Consider the following 21,500-nt stretch of genomic DNA (forward strand, 5'->3'; position numbering starts at 1 on the left):
ATATATAGTATAATGAGATTTGTGTTTATCACTTAGTCACTTAAGTGACAGTGAAGTTGTAAATTATTATTATATGGATCACTCAAAGTAACACTTATTTGTTTTATACGATAGAAAAACATTGATTTAATATATGTATATATTTGAAAAAAAAACAAATAAAAAAAAATCAATATAAAATCGACACATTCATTTTCTTTTACTATGCCAAAAATATTGCTCAAATACTAATACGGATGTTTAAACAACAAAACACGTTAATCTAATTAATGGTTTGGGGTTTTAGAGAAATATCAAGACTCATCATTATAACATTTAAATGAATTAAGGTCAAAAGAAAGAATGGGTTTCACCTCTCTCGTTCACATACCTTTGTTCTTGAATGTAAAGATTCATGCTAGCACTGTAACATTACACTTAGGCAATGATAACTAGTGAGTCCAAAAAACATGTCTATAAGAACATAAATACCAATTATTTGCATTACATATATCAAAGTGCATTAAAATTGTCTGAATGTAAGATTGAGTCGACCAGGAGAAAGACAAGAATCTTTCATCAATTCCTTTGGAGCTGAATTTGGGAAAATTGCTGGCACACCATGAAAAACATGTCGTGATTTACCACCAAATATCAGCACATCTCCAGAATTTAGAGCTACACTATTTGCCTTCTTTGCATTTCTCTCATCCCCATAAAGAAAATATGCAGAATCACCAACAGAGAAGGACACAACAGGCAACCCTTTTCTAAGACTTTCTTTGCTTTCATCACGATCCTGCATCAAGCAATTTCGAGTTAGATGCTTGAGAGAGCTTGTCCATATCTTAGAATATAAAGTGACTAACATAGAAAATGTATGACATATAACATACTAAGCAATGCTTTAGTATATAGAAATCTGAAAATAGAACAATAAGACAATACAGACTAAAACAATTACTATATTGACCAGAATAACCAATAATAGCCATATATTTTCTTCAGTTCTGATAATGAAAATGAAAATACAAAGTTTAGGAAGTTTAGGAGCTCACTTGATGAAGACCAAGCTTTCCACTATTTCTATAAAAATTGACTATGCAAATATCAGGAGTCATAGAGGGAAGAACTTCCTTCTCATTACATGCTCTGTATTTCTTTTTAGTCAAAGACTGAGCTTCTTGGATTGCTCTAGTAACTAGTTCACTGAAGTTATTGGGAATACTAGGTGGAATGGTACGATCAAATGGTCGCATCTTTCCATATTTATGGGTCACAGGATTCCAGTTCCTACCAAGACACATCATCCTCAATTGCATTGGAGTTCCATTTGGATTTAGTGGTAGATAGAATCCTCCAAGACCAACACCAAGTTCACGACAAACTTTCACTATTTCGACCTAAAAGTATTAGAATAAGTTTTCAGCTGATGGCAGTAAAGTGTGCAAAACTATGGATAAATGGGGCAAACCATGAAATGCATTATGCCACAATTCAACAATAAAGAATAGAGAAAATTGATTGCATGCTATGTATCATTTTCTTATACACAATTAGCTACTTTCCAAATATGCATTCGCTTGCCCTCTTAGTTGATCTCAAGTGAAGCATTTTATAAGGAATTACAATACAGGCTGAAGTAAGTTAAAAATGAAGTACCTGTTCATCATGACTTAAGAATTTTTTCAAGAGAACCATACCAGGTCTCAACACCGACCCATTTGTCGGTTTCCTCTTAATCTCATGAATTCTACTTTCCTTGTTTTCTCCATGCAAAGTAGCTCCCACCGAACCACGATTCCTTCTTCCACGAAAGCAAATATCATATGGTGTGATGTAATCTGGCTCCGTAACAGAAGAATAGAAATTTTGACCACCTACAACATAGTTTGAATTGTTGTGTCTATTATAAGGTCCATTGATAGAGTTAGGTTTCTTCCTCCAACATTGAATATTCTGAGGCCATTCATCATGGGGAGTTGACAAGTTAACCTTCGAAAACAAAGAAAAAAAAATGAGAAAAGAGATACATTTATTTGCAAAAAGATAAAAGAGTTTATTTGTGTAAGGGTCAATCCTCTATTAAAATATTATGTACGTAAGCAGTGTCAAAATAACATGTACAAATCAAAAGTGTTTCAACAAGAATTTGAAGGTACTGGGGTTACACATAGTGTGATTCCTTAAAGCGAACTGTAAACGTAACATTGATTTGTATACAGATTTTTCAAATAGAAAAGATACAGAAACATAAAAAATATAAATATGAGAACATCACTTCAGTGCCATGCATCGAAAATAACACGCCGTATCAAAGTGTTAAGGGTCAAAACTAAATTATAAAATAGAAAAAATAAATCATAATCATTTGAAGGATCAAGGATCAAATTTTTCAACGAACCTAAAGCAATCTATTATTTCAATAATATTTTTATTTCAATAAGAAACGCTTAAACAAAAAAATTTGAACAGATGCACCTTGATGGGGAATGGTGAATAAGGAAATGTCGGTGATTGGAGGAGCGTTGCGGCCATTGCGAAGCATGTCGGCCTTGGTGAAAGAGAGAACAAAGAAGTCGGCCTTAGCAAAACAGATACCAATTTGTGGAGAAACATCACAAAAGAAGAAAGGAAAATGGAATGCAAATCTGCGAAATTGAGGGTGTGTTAAATATAGAAGACAGCGCCAAGAGATTTGATTTCGTAGTCGCTCTTTCGTTAAAGGATATCTTAACCACTTTTTATAACAAATTTTTATACGTGTCATTATTTTAGTGATAAATTTGAATTTATTTTTAAAAAAAATATTTAAAAAATGTTATAAAAAAAAACATTTTCTATTCACTAACCCAAATATAATATCTCATATATAAAAGGAAATATATCATATCCTTTATTTTTTCATTATTGATTTTTATAACAAATAGCAAAATATTTAACAAAATCAAAGATGACGTCAATAACCACAATAAAATATTGAACGGATTGTAAGCCTATAAAAGAAAAAAGACCCTGAATACAAAAGCTACCATTTCTTGAGAAATATTGTTGTCAAGTCTTTGTATACTTTAATTGAAATACATACAGGAAGTAAGTTGAGTTTGAGAAATATTGTTGCTATGGTCAAATTTTGAGTTAGAAACTCTACCGGTACCTTTCATATATTGTCAACCATAAATTAAGTTCAAATTTTTTTAAATTGTTAAGGACTTTAATTGAGATTAAAAATGTTTTTTGGTAATCTAATTTATCATTATGTGATTGATTATATGACTATGGACAACAAAAGAGTAATTCAATTATTGTTTCTTAATAATGGTAAATTCTAGTCTCTTAAATTTAATTCAATCTTTATATTTAAATTTTGACTTAATTAATTTTTATTTTTTTAGAATATAGCAATGCTGCTTGTCACGTCCCATTTATTACTGTGCTGAGTCACCACTGTGCTCCCATAAATGCACCTCGCCACACGTGCACCTTCACTGACACACCATCACACCCACTCTGCATGCGACTGCCAAGTGTCGTGTTGGAACATTCTAAAACCTTAATGGAATCCAAGTGGCAGCAAGCGAGTGGACGTTCGTCCTAAGTGGGGAGGGAAATTTATTTTCAGAAAAACTCTTCCCCACTCTTCTGCACACTTCGTCTTCTTCCCCAAACTCTAGATTTTCAAATTCTCTGCCTTCTCTCTAAAACCTCCGTTTTCTCTCTACCGTAACTCACCATTCTCTGATCCTTTCACGTTTTCAGCACCATAGGAACGTTCCCTGCACCGAGAGCTCCATAGTGAACCGAACGACTTCCAATTCTGGTAAGTTTCGCTTGGGCGATCGTCCCTGGAGTTTCTGTAAACTGTTTCAGTTGCATGCAGCAGTGTATGCTAAGCCCTTCTTTTCTTTTGGTTAGTTTAGTTGGAAAGCTTAAGAGAAACGTTGAGAGAGCTCCTTTTTCAACGAGTCAATATCCCCTTTAGGACGTTCGCTACTGAATCCGGGTAAGGGAAGCTTATTAAATTTAATTCTTACGTTTGTCTTGTATTGTATGAACATTACGTGTGTCGCATGAAGTATGAACTGTGTTATCTAATTGTTGGTATATGATCATAAGTATGAGGTGTATATTGGTTGAGTATGCATGATCGAACGTTGCTGTACTGCATGAACATGATATATGTTGGTAGAAATGTATGGTATGGGTGATACGTGTGAATATGAAATATACATGCTTAGAAGCAGTGAACATAAGTGAAACTTGAATATCAACTTCCCTATGATAACGTATGTCCGACATTAAACGGTTTTCGACCGTTTGATGTTCCAGTAAACTTTATTTGAATTGGAATACTTTCATTTGGGAAGGATTCTGGTCGAGCATGAGCTATGTAGGTCTTTTACTTAGAGCTCATAATGAGCAGTGTCGATCTTACACATAGTAATCGTATTGGGCAGTGCTCGGTTTTACACCAAGCGCTCTTACTCTTTTCTGGAAAAGCCCTTGATAATATAGATCCTTCATTAGTGTCGCCGACAGTTTTGGGGACCATTGTTAATACAGGTCGACTATGGGTGTCGACCGATAGTGTCGAGTACCCTTGTGACTACAGATCATCCACCTGTGTCGACCTACCGTGTCGATCACCCTTGTTACTACAGATCATTCATCTGTGTCGACCCACTGTGTCGATCACCCTTGTGACTACAGATCATCCACCTGTGTCGACCTACCGTGTCGATCACCCTTGTTACTACAGATCATTCATCTGTGTCGACCCACTGTGTCGATCACCCTTGTGACTACAGATCATCCATCTGTGTCGACCTACCGTGTCGATCACCCTTGTTACTACAGATCATTCATCTGTGTCGACCCACTGTGTCGATCACCCTTGTGACTACAGATCATCCATCTGTGTCGACCGATAGTGTCGAGTAACCTTGATTAATACAGGACGTCCATCTATTTGGTAATTGGTTCTATTCTGTTTTGGAACGGAGTAAATTCTTCGGTTTTGTTCTCCACGGTCGTCCTCATTATGAAGGGGGCTGAACGTTCGTCTTTTTAAGAAAGTGGAACATAGAATGAAAATATATTTAAGAGGATGAATTAAGATGTGCGAACACTATGTGAACTGAAATTGTGATTTTGGATTTGAACGAGCGTTCCAGGGTGGAACGACTCTTGATTTGATATTGAGATTTGTAAGTATGAACGTGGTAAGCTTAGATGGTGATTCATCCTGATATTCCGTGAGTGCTCGTTCTCAAGTAGAGAGGAGTATGTCATGCGTGGGAATGGCAGGAGGTCTAGTCCATAACTGTAACTTGGACATAACAGACTAACCTTAGGTGGCTACTGATGAGCATTCCAGTTACCACCTGAGTGCACGGACACCTTAGCTACACAGGATTCATACAGTCCGGACGGTCGGTCTAGTAGCAGGATTTTGGATGAAATTTATTTATGAATCGAATGTATATGTTGTGAACTTACTTGCTGGATTTGATATGCATGAAATGTATGTTTTGGATTGAATTAAATTCAATAAGCTTACCCTGTGTCTCTTTCTTGTGTTGTCGTTCGTCCTTGAACCTTCGTCTTGTCTATGCAATGATCATCCGTGTGGATGTGAGCAGATGGAGAGGCGTTACTGGAAGAAATACTAGAAGAAGAAAATTTGGAGGACGCCAACCTCGTAGAAGTGGAAGTGAAGGCCGAACAGTAGAGGCGTTCGGTTTTTAGTTAGATTAGCGAGCGACTGTGAGCGAGCGCTCTTTTGTAGACTGTAAATAGTTGGACGTCGGTCACTGTTTGTAAACCGTTCGTCCTTATCTTTTGTGAACGCTCGTTAAATTATGTACATTAACGGCCGTTCGGCCTCTTTCGTTATTGTCGTGGCCTTTGCTTTAAAACTGTTTTGAATTATTAATATATGTGATTATTCTAAGTATATAGTTGATGACTGTAAAATTTTGGGATGTTACACTGCTCAATTTTAAAATAGGACTAAATTAATAATTAAGTTTAATTTGAACTTATATATACATATTAATTTTTCTTTTTAAATTTATACATCAAACCACTCCATCTAAATATTAAAATTAATTTATTTTTTATATTTTTAATTTTAATTAAAACATTTCTAATTTAAACTTAAGAAATTTTAAAATATTAAAAATATAAATATAAAGTGAAAGGAACATAAACCAAGAAAAAAAAAAGTTCAAACTCACAAAACGATATTCTCATCCCAACAAACTACAAACATGCATGAAAAAAAATGATAGAAATTATGTTTTGCATTTTTTACTTACACACATGCCTTCCGCATGTTAGTAGGAATTTGAATTTGCATGTTTAGTTGTATTGAATTTGCATGTTCCCTTGAATTGAATTTGCATGTGAAGATTTTGTTGATCCCTGCAGTAGAATAAAAAAGTGTGCGTGAATTCTGGTTGAATCCGTGTGTTAGAGCTAATATAAGAAAAAAATATTTGACAACTTTATTTATTTAAAATTTACTTTTCATTATTGTTTGTTATATATATTTATTATAAATTTTCTAATAAAAATGTTTTTAGAAATAAAAAATTATAAAAATATTAATATTATTTATTTTAAGAAATAAGTTTATAAAATTTATTATTTTTATTAATTTAATTAATGAAAAATAAGGTTATTAAAATTTTGCCTTTATTTTACATGTTATAATTAAGAAAATTATATGAGTTAGCCTTTAAATGTTATGCAACATACATCAGACTAATTTGGCCCAGTTTTTAAACCTAAACTCAGTCAAAATGGAAACAAAGTCGTTGCAAAATTGTGTGATATTATGTTCCTTTTATTTTTTAGTCGGTTGAGATAAAAATGTTTTTTTTATATGTCTAAAACTGAGTTCGTTATAAATTTTAATTATATTTATTTCTAATATTCTTACTATTGTTTGCGTCTTATTTATTAGAAGTGAGTAAAAGACTTGAGATTTATATAGAACAAAAAAATGCAGTAAAAAATATAGTAATTTAATGTCATTTTAAACTTGATTTTTCTTTTTTGGAATAAAATAACTAATAATATATATTCTTTTAAAGTTGTGGTGAATTAAGAGAAAGCAATTTAGGCCATTTTGCACCTTAGGCTTAAGTGAACTGCACCCTTTTTGGCTGGGCAGAAGCTGTTACTTGGAGTATATATATTCGAGAAGAGGGATTCTCCCTACACCACCACTCTTTTCTCCCTGTATCTCCCCAAAGTTTTTTATTTCCAGAAAGATCCTTGGGTTAAAACTTTTTTATTTTTATCAATTAAGTTTTCTGTTTTTTTTTTAAACTCTAATTTTACTGTCCTTTATTCACTGCACACCTTTACACCCCACCCTCACATTTCTCTCACTTTTTCCATTTCCGGTGCACAGCTGTACACCTCCACCCCTACATCTCCTCACTTTTCCCATTTCCGTTTCTCCCTTCTTCTTCCTTCCCTTTCCTTTTTCATTTTCGTTTTGATCTTCCTCTTTCCCATTTCTTTTTTCTTTTTCATTGCTTCCATTGGCGGTAGATTTGAGGTGTGGAGGAGCATTGAGGAGCAGCGTTGAAGAGCGTTGAGTAGAGCAGAGTTGCTTCGGGGTTGGTTTCGTCTCCATCGAGGTTGGTTTTCTTCACCACTTATTTGTATCTTTGGAAGGTAGTTTAATTTTTTGCACATGGTAGGTAGTTTATTTGCTTTGAATGTGTGTTGTTTGTTGTGGTTGTGCTCTGGTTCGTGTTGATGTGCTTTTCGTGTTGCTGCTGTTTTGAATAGAACCCGCGAAAGGCCAAAGCGGATGTGGGATATCTGTTTTCCCTTAGACAAATGTTGATATCCGTTGAAGGATTTTATATTCTTCTTTCGCTGGTGCAGCACCACCACCACCTAACCTCTTCTTCCACCAGCACCACTACCACCGGACCACCTTCTACCACCACTTTTAGGAAGCTGCTACCTCCAAACAAGGAGAGAAGCACGAGCAAGAAAAAGAAGCACGAACACGCAATGAAGTGAAGGAGAAATAGCACAGTGAGTGAGTGAAGAAGGAGAAGCAAATGTAATTTCCGTTTGAGGGGGTGCATATCAATTTAGAGCAAAAAGCAAATTTTTTAACCACCGATGTTTAACTATATGACAAGGGTTAAATATAAGGGTAAATAAGGAATGTGGTGGTATAAGAAGAAGAGTGTGGTGGTGTAGGGAGAAGCTCTCATTCGAGAAAGGCTCATTTTCGATTAAAGCACTCTTAAGCTAGGGTTTGAGCGAGAACGAGTGATGCAGAGAAGAGTTTCAATGGCTCGTACCACTATCCAGAGGAGCGTGAAGAGCAACTAGAGGCACGTGCATAGATCTTGAATCGGCAAAGAGCTTGAGGATGATCGGAGGATTGAAGAGCGAGATGAAAGAGGGACCATTGGATGGAGAAGAAAGCAGTCGAAGGTTCTCTTTCCCTTTTTCTTTTTCCTTTGTAGAGAGAACGTGTGAGTTCTGTATCATACTAATTTGTTTGAATTTGTTTCAGGGTGGTATTTGGTTTGAAGATAGAACATGAAGCGCAAGCGTGGGCATAAGAAAGGAAAGTGAAAAGGTACCACTAACTATGGAATGAGTGCTAACGATAACCTAAGTAATGGTGGGGTCAAAACAAGGAAGAAACCTCTGGTTTGGATGAGTTTGGTTATGATAAAGATAACTCTGGAATGGAAGATGACACGCCTTCTTCCACTGGGACGGATCAGCATTTCAATCTTGCTAACATAAATCCTGATGGTTCCATTGATAAGGCTATTGGGAAATCGGTTGGGCGTGTTAAGGTGAAGCTTAGGACACCTAAAATGTTGGACTCCCAACCCACCTCATCTGATGCTCCCACACAGAGCGATACTGATAAGAGTAGCCAGCAGCATGGCCTTGAAAAACAAGGTTTGAGTGCCGAGAGGATGGAGGATAGTGCAAACTCGTTGCCTGATATGAAACTGAGTAATCTGTCAAAGAGAGCTGGTAGCATAAAAATCAAGTCTTCAAAGGTTTTGGGATCAAATGCGGAGCACACAAGCAAACCATTGTCAGCTTCCACTGAGGTCATCCACCCAAAAGAAAGAAAGGCCACTCAACATAATCCCTATATAATAAGCAGGAATTGGATGCTTCCTTAGTGGTTTGTTGAAGCTTTGATATAGTCGCCCTTCTTGATTTTGTTTGCTGTTTCCAAGCATTACATTGTCAACTATAATAATGCATTCGGTTTGTTCTGCACAGATTATAAGGAAGGTAATGAAGATGGATGCAGCTGAGCCCTTCAATGTTCCTGTCAATCCCGAAGCTCTGGGAATTCCTGTGAGTAATTTTTTGCCATAGCTTATTTTCTTAAAAAAAATGGATGACACCTATTTTATGTTTGGTTTCCGTTATCTGGAGTTGTTAGATATTTCTCTTCCTCAATTTCTGTCACTGAACCTAAAGTTTGCTCCTTTCACAGTGTTTTGTTTTGTTAAATTTCATCTTTTTCAATGAAGCAGTCTTCTACGTCCTGGGTACTTCCAGAAATTATTGTTTAGTAAAGTTTCTCTCGACATACTAATACTATGAAGGAAAGATAACAGTGAAAATGAAGAGCAATTAAACTAGTACATTCTAGTAGATACTAATTTGTTGACGTAGAGGTTATATCCTCCAAGGATCTATGATATCTGTTCAGCCATAGTGAATAACGTGATTGATTATAAAGCTTTTCGTAGAGTACTTTTCTGGATTCTTGAACTGTTCAAGCGTGGATTCACGGTGGTGACAACCCGTGAATGTCTCAGCATTGCTCTTTCGGTAGCGTTATACTTTTAATTCCACTTCTTCTCTTAATAAACTTCGATTGTTTGCGATTACTCTGTTTTGGTTACGAATTCTGAATTTACTTTTGATTTCATTCAATATTAATGCTTTCTTTAGGTTAAGAGTGATTTCAATTCGTTTAATTGCATTTGATTGCTTTTGATATTTTGGTTTTCATTATGAATGTGCATTAGACTTTCAGAATAGGTTTGATTGGATTTTGCCTCTGATATTGATTAAAAGCATGAATTCGAATTGAACTTGCTGTGATTTGGTGAATTGAGTGGACTTTACTCATTTAAAGTTCTGAAAATGGACTTAAAAACTCCAAAGTGGGCATATTTTCACATAATGTCTTCCTGAAATGTAATTGAACACTCTTTACACCAATCTTTGCAATTCCAATTCTGATTTCTGATTTTAATCAATGATTCATTGTTTGCTTATTAGTTTTAGGTGTTTGTTGTTGAATTGATCTTCATTTTAGTTTGTGATTCTTGTATTTCAATTTTTAGTTCCTGTTGCATGTTTTACATCACTGAATTTTTATTCTTTTCCTATATTCACATTCCATTTCTTTCAGTTCTGTGAATTGGTGATTATCATAATTTTAGTTTAGATTTTTGTGTTACTCAAATTCTTTTTTCATTAATTTAATTTATTTGATATCTTGTTTTGATTGTCAACTATCCAGAACGTGAATATAGAATAGGATTTTTAGGCTTCTTTAGTTTCAATTTCCAGATTCAACTCCTTGTTTCTTTTTACATAGTTAATCATGGTACATATAGTTGTAGGTTATGTTTTAGGTGTACATAAGTAGTAATAGGTCCATTTTAATTGCATTAGTGTATTATGTCATATATATTTTACACGAGCATTTAAGAAACTAGAATTAAATAGCATTCATAGGTTCTGTTTTAGGATTAAAAGGTTCCATTTATTCCTTCATTTACATTGCATCTTATTTTACTTGTAGATACATATAAATACACAGCATTCTTGCATTAAACCATTACACATTCATTCATCATTTTAATTTAGGTTTTATATTCTATTAAAATACATTCTTTTATTTTACATTCTTTTCATTTCTTTTTTTCTTCAATCGGATTCTAGTTTTAGTTTCTTTTCTTTTTAATTTCATTCTTTTATTTCCCCACCCTGCATTAGTAGTTAATTAGTAAATAAATAATATAGGAATTAACTCTACATTTAAAAATTTAATTAACCGAGTCTGTGGTTGCTCCTATACTACATTAGTGGGGACTAAGGTTTGTTAACTTTATGCACGACAAAAAATCCTTTCAACAGTTGTAATTTGTATAGATTAGGTTCTGAATCTTAGTCTAATATGCTGCTTTCTTTTCTGATTTCTGGATGAATTGAAATTAGGAATGATTCTTAGATTCTGCTCTTTATAGGTTCGAATTATACATGATAAATTCTGTTTTGGTAGGTTCTTGGATTCTGTTCTTGGTAATATTCTACTGTTTAACTATGAGTGAAAGAAAATTTTTGAGTTAGGTGTTGTGTGCATTGGTTGGATGAATAAGTGAGAATTGCCAATTCAGGTTCTGAAACATGACCAAGAATATTCCAAAGTGGGTTTCAACTTTCACAAGATGTCTTCCTGAAGAGCATTTGGGACTTTTTCATTGAAATCAGTGCACATTTACCTCTGAATTCGGTTTCTGCTTATGTTTTTAGCTTGTTCCTTGATTTTTGTATTTGCTAAATAGATTTTAGATTTGTTTTAGCTTAGATAATAATTTTTCTACTCTCTTTTCATTTGATTTTGTTCTTTTACGTAATGTTCTATTCTTGCTTTGTAGTTTTGTTTTACAGGTTCTTGTATCATTTGTTCCATATGATTAGCATTTAGGTTTCTTCAACTGTATTATGCATGTTTTGTAGTTTTGTGCATCATTGAATCATACCATGTGTAGTTTAGGTTATGCTATTGTTTTCGTTAGTTTAGGTTCTTTAATCTAGTTTGGATGCTATTTCGATACTGTTTCACATTAACATTTCATTGTCCAATTTAATTGCATTTCATTTTTTTACCAAATTGGCATGTACAAATACATACATAGTGCACACGTTTTTTGTTCTTACTAATATTCTGGTTTATTCTCTACTTTCAAGTGAATTTTTAATTCATTGCATTGCCTTTTATTTTCCAAGATTCATTTGGATTCATAGCAGGAGGTGGTAGAAAAAAGACAAAAAGGGAAGGAGCTATAGAGAAAGGAAAGCAGAAAGGAAACAGAAGATAGAGGAAAGGGGAAGAAAAGGAATCTAGAAGAGAAGAGTCTGAACAGAAAGGGGAGGATTAAAGGGAGCTTCAAGAGGTATGTCCTGAACTATGGAATTAGTATTTGCATGAGTTATGGATTAGATTCATTTTGAAATGTGTTTCAATGTATCTCAAATTGAAGAACCAAACCACCACATAGTTGAAGATCACGCAATCGAAAGGGATTTGGGCTGTGGGATCATACACCCCTATATTTCATCCATGCACCTTTTTTCTTCATTGTGCCTGGATTGCCGGCACCCTATTCTTTCTCTCTTTTTTGTTTGGTCCCTTTCTTCCCTTGGGCTTGTTTGTAAACAGTAAATATATGCAATAAAATCATAGAAATAAAAGACAAAAATAAAAAGATAAAATTACAAAAAAAATTATAAAAAATGGCTTTAGAGTTTATTAATAACATCTTTGTATATAAATAATTAAATAAAATGTTTGATTTGTTAGTATTTTATTGTTGTATGAATATTGTTTTACTTAAATAAAAAAAAATTAATTATAAAACTATAATTTTTTTTTAATATTTTCAGCAGTCACTATAAATTATAAAAAAAATTATTTTCTATTTTATATTTTTCTTTAAAAATGATTATATAAATAACAATGTTATTATTTTTTGTAATTTTATTTTAAGTGCGCATGTAAATATTATTATTACTTTGTTGTTTTATATTAAATACTTATGTAAATAATACTATTGTTTCATCTAAAATACTTAGGTAAATATTATTTTTATTTTATATTAAACTCTAGTGCAAATATAATTACTATTTCTATAATTTAGTTTAAACGTTTATGTAGATATTATTCTCATAATATAATTACACAAAACGAAAAATAGAAAGTAAAAATTATAAAGTAAAAATAAAAATAAAAATATATTAAATAACGGTATGAGTACTTGTGTAGTCGTTCCCTTAGTGCTTATTATCCAAAAGTGGAAATACATAGGAGCAAGATGAGGTCTTGTGAGGTTCATCTCACTAAAATCCAAAGTTCATTTCCCTAAAATCCAAATCGTGTTCCAAAATCATTTTGTATGAAGAATTCCAATGAAGAGTCTTAAAAAGACTACGTATCCTTGATTTTGGATCCTTTGTATTATCTTGTGGTTATTTTTTTTTGGAAAAATAACGATTTTGAAAACCACGTCAACTTCGTACAGTTAATTAAAGATATTGCTTTTGGACAGACATTGTATGGTACTAATACCTTTTCAATGCATAATCGACTCTCGGACTCAATCTTATTTTTGCAAACCATGTCTTGTTTTATAGTTTTTCTATAGTTTTGCAAACCATGTCTTATTTTATTGTGGACCTTACTTTAAGTATTGATGCCTTGTTAAAGTAATTTTTATAAGAAGATTTCCAAAACATGATTTAGGGAATAAAATTTTTAAAATATAATTTTAGGAATAATTTTTTTAGAGTGATTTCAATTATGATTAATTGCATTTGATAGTATGAGATGAATTGTATTTTGATTATGATGTTTTGGCAAGTTGTTTTGTGCATTGTATAGTCTGAAATTTGGTATTCAATTGATTTTGCATTTAGATTTTTGTTGTTAATTTTAATTTTCGTACCTACATTGCTTTTATATTTTGGCATTTAGTTTTGTTCAATTTTAGGTACTTTTTTGAGTTGATATTGTGTTAAATTTGTATAGGTGGTTGCTATTAGAGTCCATTGTGTAACTTTGGTAGTGTTCTTAATTTTAGGTTGCCGTTTGTTAGGATTTGCTTGGTTTTCATTATGAATTTAGATGTGCATTAGAGTTTAGGATTAACTAAAATTTTGATGTTATAATCATTGCATTAACTCTGAAACTTTTTATACTTCTTTGTTTGTAAAACTTGTGCACTTTCAGTTTGTCATCGTTCTGGGCTGTTCTTACCGTTTTTTTTTTGTGTTGTTCTACAACAAACAAGAAATCATGGTATGTTTCATTTATTATTTTTCTATTATTATGTTTCTGAGTTCTCTTTTTTGTAATGTTTTTGGGTGGGTCTTTTTTCTTCTTTCTCTTGTTCGATGAAAAAAAATGTTTTTAAGTGGTAACATATGATCATTTAAATTTAGGAAATTTCAATTTTAATAGGTATGTCTTTTACTATATATTAACATTAATCATATTAATACAGCTAAGTTCCACATGATCTTATTTAAGAAGGAGATATTTCTTTCTCCCTCTTTTTGGCTCTAAAACTTGGGGATGATAGCAATATGATTGCTACTTCTCTCAATTCAAAAGGTTTATACTAAATTTATTTATATTTAGTACTATAATTTTTAGTAGATAAAATTCAATGCATATTTTTTTTCCAGTTACGTTGTTAAACAAGTATTGTAGGGCATCATCAAATTTAATGACACTATAGGATTTTAATTGCACAATTATACACAAAGTAAATGCTCATACAATGAGCAAACATTATGTCTTTTCTAAAAAAAAGTTTTGACAGAATCGTCTACAATTTTCCTCTGCGAAGTTTTTGCATGATGAAAACGAAAGTCAAATGATAAAGTAAGTCTTTTTTATTTTGGTTAAGTATGTATTCAATTTAGGTTTAGTGTGATGAATTTATTTTACAATGCCATGTTTAATTCCTGAAACATCAAAATTTGGTGATGAGATTTTTGTAAAATAAAAAATTTATGTTGCAACAAAATAGACAAATCTATATCATCCACAAAAAGATCCTCCATTCAACAAATGAAAGATTGTTGATTTGACCAAGTTGAAGTTAATGAAAGAAGTGTCTTTTTCACAAAGAAATTTTCATGGATATTTTAACAAGAAAAGGGCCAAACTTAAACCGGCCGAGAGCTTTCCAATCAAATCTTGCAGTACTTATATATTCGGTATAGGGATACATATTTACTTAAGTGTTTTTTTGTTGAATCCTTGAACATTGATGAGAATGATCTTATTATTGAAAACAAAAATGTTTAATTAAGCTTTTCTTCTAAACTTGCATTATGCAACTACAATTATGCAACTACAGACACACATCCAATACCTTTGGTTGCATAACACAACTTTAGTACAAAAACTTAATTACAACATTTTTGGCTCTAAAACTTAAGATCATTTTCATCAATGTTCTAAGGATTTAACAAAAAGAAAACACTTAAGCAAATATGTATTATCCTATACCGAATATATACGTACTGCAAGATTTGATTGGAAAGCTCTCGTCTGGTTTAAGTTGACCCCTTTCTTGTTGAAATATTGAGGAAAATTTCTTTGTGAAAAAGACACTTCTTTCATTAACTTCAACTTAGTCAAATCAATAATCTTTCATTTGTTGAATGGAGCATCTTTTTGTGGGTGATATGGATCTGTCCATTTTGTTGAAACATCAATTTTGCATTTTGCAAAAATCTCATCACCAAATTTTGGTGCTTTCTGAATTAAGCATAGTATTGTAACATAGATTCAACTCAATAAACCTAAATTCAATACATACTTAACCAAAATAAAAGAAACTTACTTTATCACTTTCATTCTCATCATGTGAAAATCCTGCACGAGGAAAATTATAGACGATCCTATCAAAACTTTTTTTGGAAAACACATAATGTTTGGTTATTGTATGAGCATTTACTCTATGTATAATTGTGCAATTAAAATCCTCTAGTCTCATTAAATTTGATGATACCCTGCAATACTTGACTGAAACAAAAAATTATAGTACTAAAGATAAATAAATTGATGACAAACCTTTTGAACCGAATTCCCAAGTTTTCGGGTCAAATAGAGGGAGAAAGAAAAATCTCCTTCCCCAACTAATAAGATCCTGTGGAACTTATTGTATAGCTATATTAATATGGATAATGTTAATACATAGCAAAAAAACATATATATTAAAATTGAAATTTAAGTTTAAATGATTATATGTTTCCACATAAAAAAACATTTTTTTTCAAAGAACAAGAGAAAGAACAACCCAAAAACATTAAAAAAAAAAGAGCTCATAAACATTAAATGAAAAATACCATGATTTCTTGTTTGTTGTAGACAAACCGAAAGTGCACAAAGTTTTAGAAAGAAAGAAGTATAAAAAGTTTTAGAGTTAATGCAATTATTATAATATCAAGATCCTAAATGATTAACTGGATAACTACAATACAATTCAAATTCAGCTTTTAATAAATCCTATTCTAAATGCAATCAAACCTATTATGAAACTCTAATGCACATTTAAATTTATAATGAAAACCAAAATAGCATAAGCAAATTCTAACAAACGACAATCTAAAATTAAGGACACTTCTAAAGCTACCTTCAACAATGGATTCTAATAGCAACCACCTATACAGATTTAACACAACATCAACTCAGAAAAGTACTTAAAATTGAACAAAACTAAATGTCAAAATATAAAAACAATGTATGTACGAAAATTAGAATTAACAACAAAAATCTAAATGGAGAATCAATTGAATACCAAATTTTAGGCTACATGCCAAAACATCATAATCAAAATACAGTTCATCTCATACTATCAAATGTAATTAAACAAATTGAAATCACTCTTGAACTAAAAAATTATTCCTAAAATTATATTTTAAAAATTTTATTCCCTAAATCATGTTTTGGAAATCTTATGTATAATGTAGAAAAATATGTATAATGCTATAGTAAAATACGTATAATACTAGTGTGGAATACGAATAATGCACAGTAAAATATGTACGATGCTACAATGAAAATATCTCGTGAAACACGTGTTGCTACATAAAAATGTAGTACAAGCTACAGGAAAATGTAGTACACCTACAGTGTTGTTACAATACTGCTACAATAATCCTAACTTCAACTATAAATAGGGGTGAGAACATGAAGTTTTTCATTATTGGAGTGAAATTTTTAAAGAGAGAACAAGAATTTAGTAGCAGATAAGGAGATTTGAGGGTTAGGATCTGAGTTATAAAGAAGGTTGTGAGAGATTTTGAAGGGTTTTCTTGTGAGTGTAGAAGGTTTTGAAGGGTAGAGAATGAATGTGTTGTTCATATTTCATAGAGAAAGGATCAAAGTAGTTCATCAAGAGGTAAGGGGAGCTAAACCATGTCTCTTTATTTTTTCTATGAAAAGATGATGATACGAGCTTGTTACTTGGACATGAATATTGGTTGTTGTTTGGAAAATATACTTGAGCAATTGTTGTTTTGTTATGTATGAGATTTTATTGATTGTTGGCCAATATAGTGATGATATATGAAGTGTTTTAAAGTGTAAGATATTAAATTTTGCTAGAAACATGATGTATCCAAATGGATGAGATTTGTGAAATTTGTTGGAGAACACTTTAGCTAAGGAAAGATAAGATACTTAAGTTGTCTATTGAGACACACCTATCTTTCCTAGAAGTTTACTCAACAAGCTTTTAACTTATATCTTTTCAGAAAGCAGAGAGCACATGTTGTCTTGATGTAGAATTAAATGTGAAGTTGGTTGTATTTAGCTTGCTGTTTCTGTTCAGAAAAATAATTGTTACATGCTGTTTTTGGTGTAGATTTTAGAGCATAAATAGTTGCTATGACTTGTTCTGTTTTTTAAAGATGGATATATGGTGTTTTTGATGAATGCTTTGAGTAGGAATATTTATTGTATTCGTGTAGTAGTTTTTGGTGGTTTAGTGTATAAAAATAAGTTTGGGAAGTAGTATGTTATGATAAGTAAAAATTATGGTAATGTGTAGAAGCTTACCCACGTGATGGTCATACAAGATGAGTTTGAAATGAGAAATAGATAACTAAATGAAATGGATGATTAGTAATGTTACTTTGGTTACCACTTATTAAGTTAAGAAGTCAAGTCTTTAATTCACAATTCATTATATATAAGAGACTTGAAAAGTGAAGAATTGAGTTGTTAATAGATTGGAACATAATCCTCAGCATTTAGAAATTTTAATTGTAGATTGTGTATGTCCTTTCATCTTTGCTAAACTGAATTATTATTTATCTATGCCTAGACAATTATGGGTATAAATATGAATGAATTATAATTTTTGCATGAGAAGCTAGAGAAGGAATGAGTTTCAATTAATGTTGGAAATGTTGAATATGGGTGTGTTTGATTGATGAACAACTGAATGAATGAATAATTACATGTGGAGAGTTGTGGATTTGGTGAGTTCATGTGATGAGTATATTTCTTTGCCAAAGCAGTAATGTTAACTGAACATTTTTGTGATGTAATAAATGTTAGACGGCTATTGCTTTATCCATGAATTGATGATATGTAAACGAGGGACTAATCTCTCCTTGCTGGTATTTTATTTGTTGAATCTTAATTTTGAAATGAAAAGTTGTTCGCTGTTGAGTAAGTGATGTATCCACTGTGATGTTCGAAAATATGTCAACCTTGAGTGTTTTCTATAGAATGTTTGGCATAACCAATGTAATAAACTTTGGTAAAATTGATGTTTTGATAAAAATGGGCCCTTTGAAAATACTTGTTTGTTATTTGGATGGTTATCTTCGATTGACATGGAAATGGTTAGGGACGAGATATGCATGTGTACTCGATTTGGAAATGGTCAGGACGAGAAATGTGTGTTATTTGGGAATTTTCTTAAGGATTGAAATTTTAAATCAATGTTATTTTAAGATGTGTACTCGATTTTCAATATTTATGATATATAAAAAAATAGTTTTTATCGAAGAACACCCAGGTGAAGGACGAAAGCAGCAAACAAGGTTACATAGCAAAGAGGGAAAAGAAATCAAGAGAAGTTCGTAGGAGCAGTGAACTACAGCTTGTAAAAAACTTAGATCTCATCTTTTATTTGCTTCATTCATCTTCTCCTTCAATATAACACAAACCAACACCTACATATTATCACAATTTTATTTTTAAATAAAGCAAAGAAAGAAGAGAAGAGAAAAATCAGTTTGAGAGTCAATCATCAGAAATTTAAAATAATTAGTGCTTTTGAAGAACAAATTTGTTCTCAGTGAAATAACTGCCAATGCTCTTTGTCTCCGACGAAGTACCGGCGGTGCTGCAAGGAAGACCCCAAGTAAAGTTAGTGAGAAGAGGTGGACACTGGCAAGCACTCTGGTGATGACATAGTTGCTGATGGCTCTGATCAAGGAGGAGTATTTATGAAGAAGATGAATTAATGACCAAATGGGAGAAAGATTTTGGAATGGAGAGGTTCCAAAAACTAGGTTTTGGGAGGAAACCTTTCAAAGAAAGAAATTTCAAGTTTCATTAATTTTATATATTACAGCTCCTGGCAGAGGTCTATTGATGTTTGGTCTTTTGTTGTTTCTTTCAGAATTCGGATTCTGTTGGACAACCCAAAATGGGCATATATGAGAGGCTTCACAGAAGCAAAACAGGTAGGTTCTGAATTTTGCTTGTTGCCAAAAAAATAAAATACTGTTTTCCATTCTCACTTGACTTGTAGTCCTAGGTGGTGGAAACAAATTAGTGTTTTATTTTATCAAATTGGTCTTGGTCATGTTTCTGTTTGTGTTTTTGTGCTGTAGCTGAACTGAGAATTTTTTAACATTCATTAGAAAATCAGGAGGAAAACTGCCTCATGGTTAAGAGAGTCTGTATTGCAGCTTGGTCCAACTTTCATTAAACTTGGTCAGTTGTCATCAACAAGGTCTGACAGAACATACAACAAACTTTGACAACATAGTCTGACAGAACCATGCAGAGGAGGGCATGTTTGATTGTTACAAGCAAAAATATGTGCGGCCAGAAGTACAAGATAACTTTGGCCACATCCGTTTTACCTTCAATGTTGACATCCGTTTAAGGTAACTTCTTTTTTTTAGGATTTATAATGCACCTGGATGACTACACTGCACCTTACCATTGCACCTTCAAGCACCACCACCACCAAGACTGGTTTTGTCTGGCACCGCTGGATCAGTTGCTTGCACCACCACCAACCTTTGCAATCTTCCACTTAGCACACTATGAAATGAAACTCCGTGGTACAACTGGCTTAAATCAATTAATCTTTTTTTTGCTGTCTTGAAATATATTGTTTGTACAATTATTGTTATTTCCATGCTTCCTTCAATAAGCTGCTTTCGGGTTTAATCAAATTCCTAAAGGTGCCATTATTTATTTTTGATAGAAAAATCAGTCTTGTCTTTGGATGCACCTCTAAACATACCAAAATTGGTCTTTAGGATGCATGGATGAGGTGGTGGAGATCTTAAGAGGAATCAAGAGTGATGGGCTTGGTGCTCGGGAAGAGACAGAAATATTGGATATAAGGAGTGATGAAGTTATACTTTTGAAGAAGCCTCATTCTCCTGTTTCACCAAATTCAGTTGTTGACAATTGGGATAACCCCTCCTCTGTATCTAATTCCTTTTAGTTTCTAAGTTTTAATTTTTCCCTTGGTGAAGATCTAGTTAGATTATGAAACTTGTGTACTGTATGAAATGTCAATGAGCTAGTTTAGAAGTCATACCCTTTACATGTACTCTTTCTAAAAGTTTCTGGTTTGAACTATTATTTCAATTGAATCTGTTCAATTTATAAGTAAATTGATTGGATGTGAAATGTAAGAATGACTTTCCAGGCTTTCCAGCATACAAGAAAACACGTTGACTTTTAAGAGAAGAATTAGAAATGCGAAAAACATCGACCTAAGTTATTTTATATCATATATTTGTTTTAATAAATTTAAATTTAATGTTTATATTAATTTTAATTTTGAATATATTAAATAAAAACATATTATTATTATTTTATATGACTATGTTTATTATATTATGTCAATATATAATTAAATTTATTATGGGATGTCCCATTTATTATATATTTTTTTAATTTATAACCGTATAGATGTGATAGTTTATTTCCATATTTCTATGCTAACTACTCTTCCCCATAATTTTGTTTTTCTATGAAACCTTATGAATCACTATTCAAGACTTCATCTTTTTTACTATAAGTGTTCCTCTCTCATTTCTCATTTATTTATTATTGCTGTTGATGCTTGTCTTTACAAAACCTCTTGTGTAATGCTTGTTGAGAAAATTATGTTGAAGTTTGTACAAATGCTTCATGCATTTGAGTAGGATTTGATAAACTTATTATGCAACACCCTAAGGAAATATTGGATTGGATTTATGCATTTTTTTTTAAATTAAATTTAATCTTACTCAACTCACTCTTGAACATATTGGATTGAGTTGAATGAATTAAGTTAAATTTTTTAAAAGGTTTTTTTTATCAAAATTATAATTTTTAAATATCAAGCCAACTTAAAAATAAAATGATGTGTAAAATAATTAATTAATACTTTAAATCATTTAATAAGTTAAATTATAAAAAGTATGCAAAACTAATTCAA

The 21,500-nt window shown here is 32.1% G+C and overlaps 1 protein-coding gene and 1 long non-coding RNA gene across 15 annotated transcripts; one reads left to right on the forward strand and one right to left on the reverse strand.

Moving 5' to 3' along the window:
* Positions 1 to 342: 342 nt before the first annotated feature.
* On the reverse strand, positions 343 to 2,687 carry LOC108337818 (alpha-ketoglutarate-dependent dioxygenase abh1). Its single transcript, XM_017574416.2, has 4 exons — positions 2,461 to 2,687; positions 1,642 to 1,974; positions 1,038 to 1,382; positions 343 to 778 (listed from the first exon to the last, which is right to left on the reverse strand). The coding sequence occupies exons 1-4, from the start codon at positions 2,596 to 2,598 to the stop codon at positions 503 to 505; spliced, it is 1,092 nt and encodes a 363-aa protein (XP_017429905.1). The 5' UTR covers positions 2,599 to 2,687; the 3' UTR covers positions 343 to 502.
* A 4,571-nt stretch (positions 2,688 to 7,258) lies between these two features.
* Positions 7,259 to 20,618, forward strand: LOC108338005 (uncharacterized). 14 transcript variants are annotated; one of them, XR_008250441.1, is made up of 9 exons: positions 7,259 to 7,634; positions 7,789 to 8,454; positions 8,537 to 9,172; positions 9,274 to 9,351; positions 12,028 to 12,194; positions 18,834 to 19,515; positions 19,696 to 19,876; positions 19,963 to 20,124; positions 20,271 to 20,618. It is a non-coding gene; the product is annotated as an uncharacterized LOC108338005 (long non-coding RNA). The 14 variants fall into 14 exon arrangements; XR_008250443.1 differs by having other exon boundaries at positions 18,834 to 19,327; positions 19,452 to 19,515; positions 19,696 to 20,124; XR_008250442.1 differs by having other exon boundaries at positions 7,260 to 7,634; positions 18,834 to 19,341; positions 19,452 to 19,515; positions 19,696 to 20,124.
* Positions 20,619 to 21,500: the final 882 nt, after the last annotated feature.

The sequence above is a fragment of the Vigna angularis genome, chromosome 7 (assembly GCF_016808095.1).
Source record: "Vigna angularis cultivar LongXiaoDou No.4 chromosome 7, ASM1680809v1, whole genome shotgun sequence".
NCBI lineage: Eukaryota > Viridiplantae > Streptophyta > Magnoliopsida > Fabales > Fabaceae > Vigna > Vigna angularis.

Excerpts from the sequence above, each read along its gene's own strand:
- LOC108337818 (XM_017574416.2), bottom strand. The coding sequence starts at position 2,598 with ATGTTTCTCCACAAATTGGTATCTGTTTTGCTAAGGCCGACTTCTTTG. Across the intron at positions 1,975-2,460 it reads ATTCACCATTCCCCATCAAG|GTTAACTTGTCAACTCCCCA; the intron begins GTGCATCTGTTC and ends TTGTTTTCGAAG. Across the intron at positions 1,383-1,641 it reads TCTTAAGTCATGATGAACAG|GTCGAAATAGTGAAAGTTTG; the intron begins GTACTTCATTTT and ends TAATACTTTTAG.